This window comes from Lycium ferocissimum, chromosome 3 (genome assembly GCF_029784015.1).
Source record: "Lycium ferocissimum isolate CSIRO_LF1 chromosome 3, AGI_CSIRO_Lferr_CH_V1, whole genome shotgun sequence".
Taxonomy (NCBI): domain Eukaryota; kingdom Viridiplantae; phylum Streptophyta; class Magnoliopsida; order Solanales; family Solanaceae; genus Lycium; species Lycium ferocissimum.
In genome coordinates this window covers 49,774,630-49,783,626 of record NC_081344.1, presented here as the reverse complement: position 1 = coordinate 49,783,626, position 8,997 = coordinate 49,774,630, and the positions used below count along the sequence as shown (strand labels likewise).

Below are 8,997 nucleotides of genomic sequence, written 5' to 3'. Positions count from 1 at the left end.
CGAGCTTCTGGGGGCAAATAATGTCGGAGGAAAGCATCTATAAATTCCCGCCATACCGAGAAGTGCATTGGCTCCCTGTGAAGCCATCCAAATCATGTACCAACATACCGCAACATCCCTCAATCTATAGGACGCTAGTTCCACCAATTCGGTGTCTGAAGCATGTATCAACCGAAGTGTACTCAACATACCATCAATGAAATTCTGAGGGTCCTCATCCGGCTTTGATCCAAAGAATTCCGGAGGGTTCAAACTAATGAAATCACAGGCTCTTGCACTAACAGCCCTATCACTTTGCCCTGAACTTTGCCTCTGAGTCTGGGCCGCAACCAATTGAGTCAGCAGATTAATGGCCTCTTTCACATCTTGGCCTGAAGCATCCGGTGGAGGAGCCGGAGGTGCTGGAGCTGGGGCTGAGGCTCCCTCGCGCTCCTCTAATATAGGCTCTGAACGGGAGGACCAAGATTGAGCAGCACTTTGGGACTCACTTTCCTCTACTACCGGTGGCGGTGCTCTTTCAGCCCGCTTTTCTGCCACCATCTTGCCTTTTTGGGCCATTGTAGCCTTTCTCTTTACAGGCATTTCTGAAATACACAACACATGGTTAAGAAACAAGAAGTTCTTACATCATAGCTCTATCGCAAGATTTCTTATGAAGAAAAAAGGTCATTCATTCGTAAAATGCCCGCAGCTTCTTGTTTATAAGTGTGGCACGCAACACACACATAACCAAGACTCTACTAGACACGGCTCGTAGACACACCCTAGGACTGAACTGCTCTGATACCATTTTTGTCACGATCCAACCGGAGGGCCGCGACGAGCACCCGGTGCTAGCCCACCCGAGCACCCCTTAACATACTTATACATCACATCTAGGTGAGCCACATAGTTAAATCATGCTTTTCATTCGTCATCATTCTAATCTCATTGGGCAATAACACATCTATATCATCAGTAACATTTATGCCCATATAAACGTACATCAGCCGACAAGGCTATCAAAATAATATCCCAAAATATAGGCCGACAAGGCCGAACATATCTAACCATATACATATGTATACGAGCCTCTAAGAAGGGTACATCATATCGTAACATATGGGCGGGACAGGACCCCGCCGTGCCCATGAATATGTACACAAAAGAATCTATACCAAAAGCTGTAGCTCCAAATAAAGTGGAGCTCCGCTATGTAGTCCCTGAGTAATATGGCTATGGATTGAGTCTGTCTCCCTGGCCACCTGCGGGAATGACGCAGCGTCTACAAACAAAAGGACGTCAGTACGAAGAATGTACTGAGTATGTAAAGCTTGATCAATATCAATATGAAAGCATCATAGACAACATATGAAATAACATAGGATGGGAGATAATAGCATCATCGTCATAGCACTTACTTGCATTCCATAGGGGCGTTCCATTTCTATTGCGTATTCGTGCACATACATCCATATCCGTACTCATTTACCTTTCGTATCTATTTTCGTATTCGTAATCATATTTCCTTTCATACTCATGCTCATATCATATACATTGCATAAACATAGCCTTTACTTGGCATTTACATAATCTTAACATATTCGTACTCATATTGATGTCATATACATAGCATATTCGTACTCATATTGATGTCATATACATAGCATTTATATATCATACCCAACCACGTAGGTTCGTGTTTTACATACCCGGCCCTACCAAGGCTCGTGTCATACCCGGCCCTACCAAGGCTCGTTGTTGTTCGTACCCAACCGCAGCGCGCACGCGCACGTCATATATATATATATATATATATATATATATATATATATATATATATATATATATATATATATATATATATATATATATATATATATATATATATATATATATATATATATATATATATACATACATATACATATATATATATATATATATATATATACATACATATACATATATATATATATATATATATATATACATATATGTATAGCCTTTTTACTATCGTCATTCATTACATTCTATCTTTAGAGAATTACTCGTCGTATAAGGAACTTAATGCAATCGTATCATTTGAGCATCATAAGCTTAGTAACTTCTAGAGATAGGATCATTGGAGAATATCGTAGACTCGTAGAAGGATGAACATTTGGCCAAAGAACCATGCCTTATTAAAGAAGGGTTAGCCTTACATACCTTTCCGTGCAGCTATTCTATCACTTGTACGTTTTTCCTCAAGGCTCACGTTCTACCTTCATTGAAGTGCATACTCATATTAGATAATGGATAGCTTAGCATTCGTGACTAATTCTAGAGAAAATCGGACAGCATCTCCTTTATTTATATGACTTCCTCCATATCACATATCAACTCCCAAACATCAATAATAACATTCACAATATCATCACAATAGCCTTTAGTCAACTACATTATCCTTACTTCACAATTCACTTCAATTCATCCATATTCATCGTTATATCTCGACAATACATTCATTCACATACAATGTCGATTCCATACTCTCAATATCATTTATAATATTATCATATTCATAATGTATCAAGAATCATAACTCATTCCAAACATTTACTCAAAAGTGATACTATTCACACATTCATGACCCATTTCCTATTTCCTTATGTAATCCAAGTGTTTCAACTTCCAAATACTTTAAACAACATGAAAACATCATAAAAATTACCTTATATGGTGTAGTATTGAACCTTGGTTGCATATACCTCACTTGAGCAAAACCTAGATTTTCCTTCACTTGAATTCCTTGTGTTTGATGAACTTTAATGGGTTTTCTTACTTTGATTCACTTGGTTCGATGATAATAACCTTTGATTTCCCTTGGATTCTTGTTCATGAAATATATGTAATGCTCTAGAGGCTTTAGATATAAGTGTAGAAGTGTTGGAAATGAAATAATGAAGTTAGAATCACATTTATAAACTTAGAACATTTCAGCCTGTCAGAGTTCCACGGACTGTTCCACGGTCCGTGGAACCTAGTGCCGTCCGTGAAACCGGTCGTGGTTTATGACTAGCTATCCACCTTCTCTGCTGGCAGTTCCACGGACCCATCCACGGTCCGTGGAATATTATATGGGCCGGGGAACATGATCGTGGAACTCACAGTTCCACCGAAGTTGATCCCGTCGTCTCGTTTGATCTCCAATCCTTATGGAACCTTCTTAACACTTGTTTATCACTTCATTAACAATCTAAGGGGAATTATAACTCTTCCCCAACACCTCATTAAGTTTTCATCAACTTGCTACTCATAAATCCTTTCCGATACTTATCGCATACATGGCCTTCTCTTGGCAATTTTCTCGTCTAACATCAAATGTCTTTAAAATCTTATTTAGAATCGTCAAATGCTATTTCGTACTCTTCATTAGCCTATTCACTGTACATCACGGAAAATTTTTCGAGGTGTAACACACAGCTTGTGGGAGGAGATTTCAATGTCATTATGCATGAAGATGAGGAAATAGGGGGTCTGCCAGTTTATCCAGATGAGTATGAAGCTTTTGCATTCTGTGTGAATTCAAGTGAACTTTTTGAAGTTTCTTTTAAAGGGATCTTATTCACATGGTGGAATGGTAGAGCTGGTAGGGATTGTATTTTTAAAAGGTTGGACAGAATGCTCACTAATTCCAAACTACAGGATTGGTTTGGTCACATGGAAGTTGAACATTTATGTAGAACTGGTTCTGATCATGCTCCTCTTCTACTTACTTGTGGAAATTCATCTCAACATGTAAGGAAACCTTTCAGATTTCTAAATTTTTGGATAGAACATGAATCCTTCTTAAAGGTTGTGAATCAAGGGTGGAATATTGATTTTGAAGCAGATGAACTCATTAATTTTAAACTGAAGCTTAAAAAAGTTAAGTCTGTTTTATCAGAATGGAGTAAAGCTACCTTTGGGGATATCTTCAAGCAACTGGTAGTAAGGGAAGATATTGTGAGAGTTAAAGAACAAATTTTTTTTGAAGATGATCCTTCTCCTGCAAACAGGATGGTACTCCAACTAGCACAAGCAGAATTGAAGAAGTATATGCATTATGAGAAGGAGTTCTTGAGACATAAATCTCATTTTACTTGCTTTTCTGAGGGGGATAGGAATACAAGGTTTTTCCACAATATGGTAAATGGTAGGAGGAAGAGATTGCAGGTCAAAAGGATGAAAAAGCAAGATGGAAGTTGGATTAGGGGGGAAGATACTCTAGCTGAGGAAGCAATTCAATTTTATCATCATCAGTTTACACGAGGATATCTCTTCGTATTTCTCATTGCCGTAACATATTCCTAATATGGTTACTCGAGAAAAATCGCTACTTACCAAAGATGCCAACTCTAGAAGATGTGAAGAATGCGAGCTTTTTGATCTATCGAGATAGCTCGTGGTCCGTATGGTATGATAGCAGCATTTTATCAAGTATGCTAGGAAATTATGGGGGTTGGTGTGTATAATGTAGTGAAAGTCTTCTTTGAAGGACAAACTTTGCCAAAGTCCATAACTCATACAATTCTGGTTCTGATCCCAAAGAAGAATAATGTTGAGACCTTTACAGATATGAGGCCCATAAGTCTCAGTAATTTTATTAACAAATTGATCTCTAGAGTGGTGCAAAATAAACTTGAAAATGTTTTGCCTTCTTTGATATCTACTAATCAGTATGGTTTTGTAAAGGGAAGATGTATCATTAAGAATGTACTGTTAACTCAAAAGGTGGTATCAGATATAAGACTTAAGGGAAAACCAGCTAATGTGGTGCTTAAACTGGATATGGCTAAGGCCTATGATAGAGTGTCATGGGATTTTTTGGCAAGAGTTCGAGGAAGATGGGATTTGCGAAGTATTTATAGATATGATATGGAGATTGATAGCAAACAATTGGTACTCGCCTATTCAATGGACAGCTTTTGGATTTTTCCACTCAACAAGAGGTGTTAAGCAAGGAGATCCACTCTCTCCGCTTTGTTTATTTTGTCTACGCTAAGTCTTGCCTAGAGCATTGAACTCTTTATTTGAGGACAATGGCTTTAGAAGCTATGGAATGCCTAAATGGAGTGCTAATTTGAATCATCTTGCTTATGCAAATGATACTATTATATTCTCATCTGCAGATGATACTTCATTACAGCTGATCATGAGAATATTACAAGAGTATGAGCAAATGTCAGGGCAGCTTATCAACAAAGGAAAAAGTTCCTTCTACATGCATAGTAAAGCTGCAAATGTGATAGTGCAGCAGGTGGAGGCTATTACTGGTTTTACTAGGGGATCTTTCCCTTTCACATACTTAGGTTGCCTAATCACACATGCAAGAAAGAGAAAGGCTGATTATAGTGACTTGATCCAAAAAGTGAAGGACAAACTGGCAGCTTGGAAAGGAAGACTTTTATCTTTTGGAGGAAAAGTTGTTTTGATCAACAGTGTTTTAGTAAGTATGCCAATTCACCTACTCTCAGCTATCAGACCTCCAAAGGGTGTTATATATGACCTGCATAGGGTGTTTGCAAGATTTTTCTAGAATAATAGTGAAGAAGGAAGAAGAAGACATTGGTCTTCATGGATGAATCTGTGCTTGCCAAAGGAGGTAGGTGGAGTTGGCTTCAGATCCTTATTTGATGTTTCTAAAGAATTATGTGCTAAACTCTGGTGGAAATTTAGAACTACAAATACTCTATGGTCAAATTATATGTGGAACAAGTATTGTAAAAGGCACTACCCTCAGTATGTGCCTTGGAAATGAGGCTCTCAGGTCAAGAAAATGATGTTAGAAGCTAGAGACAACATGGAGCATGAAATGTGGTGGGAGCCAAGAAGTGGAACTGCTAATATCTGGTTTGATAATTGGACAAAACTTGGAGCTTTATACTACTTAGTTCCTGATGATTTTGTTATAGATGAACAAAAAGATGTACGTGTGAAGGAATTGAGAAATCAGGATGGGTGGAACATAAGTAAACTACAACAGCTTTTTCCTACTGACATTGTTGATCATATACTGGAAGAATTAGACTTTCATGAATCTACAAAAGAATGGGATAAACCAGGGTGGATGATGACAGCATCTAGTAAATTTACAGTTGGAAGTGCATGGGAGCTCTTAAGAAGGAAAGCCGTGGAAGTCTGATATATACAAAAGCATGTGGATACTAGGTTTGCCTTTCAAAATTTTATTCTTTTTTTGGAGATTGTGGAAATGCAAACTACAAGTAGGGGATATAGTGAGAAGGATTGGGATTGATACAAAAGGAAAATGCTATTGCTGTGATCCTAAACAATGTGAAACTGTAGATCATCCATTTGTCACAGGAAAAATTGTTTTACAGGTCTGGAGATATGTTAAAGCTTCGTAGGAATCACGCAACTTTGCTTCGAGAAACAAGTGATACTGGGTTTGTGGAATGCTGATTTTTCATCTAAGTTCAAATCTATTATTAGAGCCATACAACGGATCACATGTGGCAAATATAGAAGTGGAGAAACACTCAGGTGCATGGAGGGAAGATGACAATCAATAAGGTGATATATGAAATAAATTTGACCATACATCGATGTGTAGAGTTGAAATCCAAGAATGCAAGTACCAAAGTCTCTTCCCACAGTTATACGGATGTTTGAAACATACGGACCACATATAGTGAGCAAGATAGTGAGATGGAATTTGCCTATGCTGCAGTGGTTTAAGTGTAACTCGGATGGTGCTTCTAGAGGCAATCCAGGGCCAAGCTCGGTGGCATTTTGTATTAGGAACTACCGAGGAGACTGGTGCATGTTGCGGCTAGAAGAATATCGATGCATCAAATTTAGTTCAAGCAATGGCATTACGGAGGGGTTTAAATGTGTGTTACAAATGATCTATTGCACGCAATCTTGGAGACCGATTCAATGACTCTTAAAATGATCTTGATAGGACAATGGGAAGTACCATGGAGTATCTCTTTGATCATAAAGGATATTACAAGGTCAATGAGGGATAAGAAAGTGAGAGTGGAGCATGTGCTGAGGGAAGAAAATGGATTGGCAGATTTTTTGACTAACTTTGTTTTTGATTTTGCAGGTGAACATCATTTCAATAGTTACCAATCACTTCCAAGGAAAGCAAGACAAATTTTGAATACTGAAAAATCACAGATGTCATACATCAGAACTAGGCAAGCCAAAGATCATCAGATTCCAGGAGATTAACACATGCAATGAGGATTCTGCAATATGTCAAAAGCTCAGAATCGTGCCTAGAACAGATTTGGCGATTGAATATAAGGACTTTTGACAGGTTACAACGGGGGTATTAGTGTGATTACATGCTCATTCTGTTGTCACTTTTCCAAAGGATCCTTTATACAATCATTCTTGAAGGAAAAGGTCAACACTACATAGGCCTGGATCAAACACGAAATAGCCGAATACGAGGAACTTTACGAAAGAATTCTATTCCATCCTTGAAGCCTGAATTTTAATTCAATGGACTGTGGATCCATAGCACCTGGTGAGAGCTTGAGGTGTCAACATGGTATCAAGTCAAGGCCAAAGCATTTGCAATAGACAAGCTGTTAGACTTCCTTTAGTTTGGATTCATGTATTATTTTCCTTTATTTTCTGCATTTTAGCTTTTGTACAAAACTTGATTTTTAATAAAGCACTATCAGGCAATCTTCTTGGTAGTTTTAATTAAAAAAAAATAGGAAGACCTACAGATTTGACATACGAAAAAAAAATGAGAAACTAGAATAGCCCGAGGGAAATTAGGAGCATATGAGCTTTACAATTAGAGTTCTCTGGCTAGCTGGGCAAAAAGAGAGGGGAGATATATTAGAGCCACAGATTCAGGACAAAATCAAATGGCAACGAGATATCTCGCAAGAAAAGGTGTTGAAAAGTGATAAAAAGATAAGTCACGAGTGGCTACATCGAGTATTATGTATACCCTTATGATTGACATGTTAAAAATATTGATTGTGCCGTATGTCAAAATTGAGGTAGCAAGCACTACAAGAAGAATCAGGATTGGGTTTTCTTGGGAATTAAAGTCAGATAGCGGTAACATGACCAAATATGTAAGCACGAGCATTAGGAAAAAGAAGGTCATGATATCATGAAGGGGAAAGAAACTTGGAAAAGGAAAACGTATACACGTTGAGGATCAGGTAATATATTTGAGGAAAAGGTTAGGATGAAAGCAGGAGAGCAGACAATAGGATCAAATTTAAATAAATCAACGGGAGATAGAGTAATGTTGTGCGTGACAAAGGATGAACGTGAGGACCCCGGAACGGATAAACGTGAGGACCCCGGAACCAACCTATACGTCTTCATAACAGGAATCAAGAAGGTTGTAAATAATGGACAAGGGTTTATCCTTGAGAAGAAATAAACATGTCTTATGAGAGCAATGAGGAAATTTTAAGCTCCTGAGTTTTAACTAGGAGAATGGATGTGAACACATGATTGGTACACCTATTTAAGGGGAGAAAGTACTCCAAGAAGAGATTTTCAGCGTCAAAAGGGATTCGAACTCATAATGAAACACTCCAAACTTTCCTAACCTAAGAGTAAAGGATGACTAATGGAAACAGGCATTTTACGAGTAAAAGAAAGCAAAAGGATCTACGAGGACTAAAGGAAGGAGGAGGTGTTAACGAAATGGTTAAAGGGAATTATGTGGCCGCCGACAACAAGGAGAAGGTTAATGAGTCAGTAGGCTTGCCCAAAGGAAAACAAATTGAAATTATAAGACAATGGTTGTGTGAAAGATGCAAAGATGCGATCATGCGTAAAAAACCGATATATATATATATATATATATATATATATATATATATACGAGTGTGTGTGTGTAAAAGTTGTAGTATCATAAAGAAAGATGAAGACTCGATGAAAGAAGAAACGAAAGGGGCTACTTTGTAAGGATTTCATGATAAGGACAAGAACCGACAAAACACTAGAAGGACTATGATGCATAGCCATTGGATGCAAACAAGA

General features: G+C 37.9%; 1 protein-coding gene across 1 annotated transcript; it reads left to right on the top strand.

The window, feature by feature from the left end:
• Positions 1 to 4,455: 4,455 nt before the first annotated feature.
• LOC132048898 (uncharacterized) lies at positions 4,456 to 5,539 on the top strand. The gene is made up of 2 exons (XM_059439582.1): positions 4,456 to 4,861; positions 5,007 to 5,539. Exons 1-2 carry the CDS (start codon positions 4,456 to 4,458, stop codon positions 5,537 to 5,539), a joined length of 939 nt encoding a protein of 312 aa, XP_059295565.1.
• Positions 5,540 to 8,997: the final 3,458 nt, after the last annotated feature.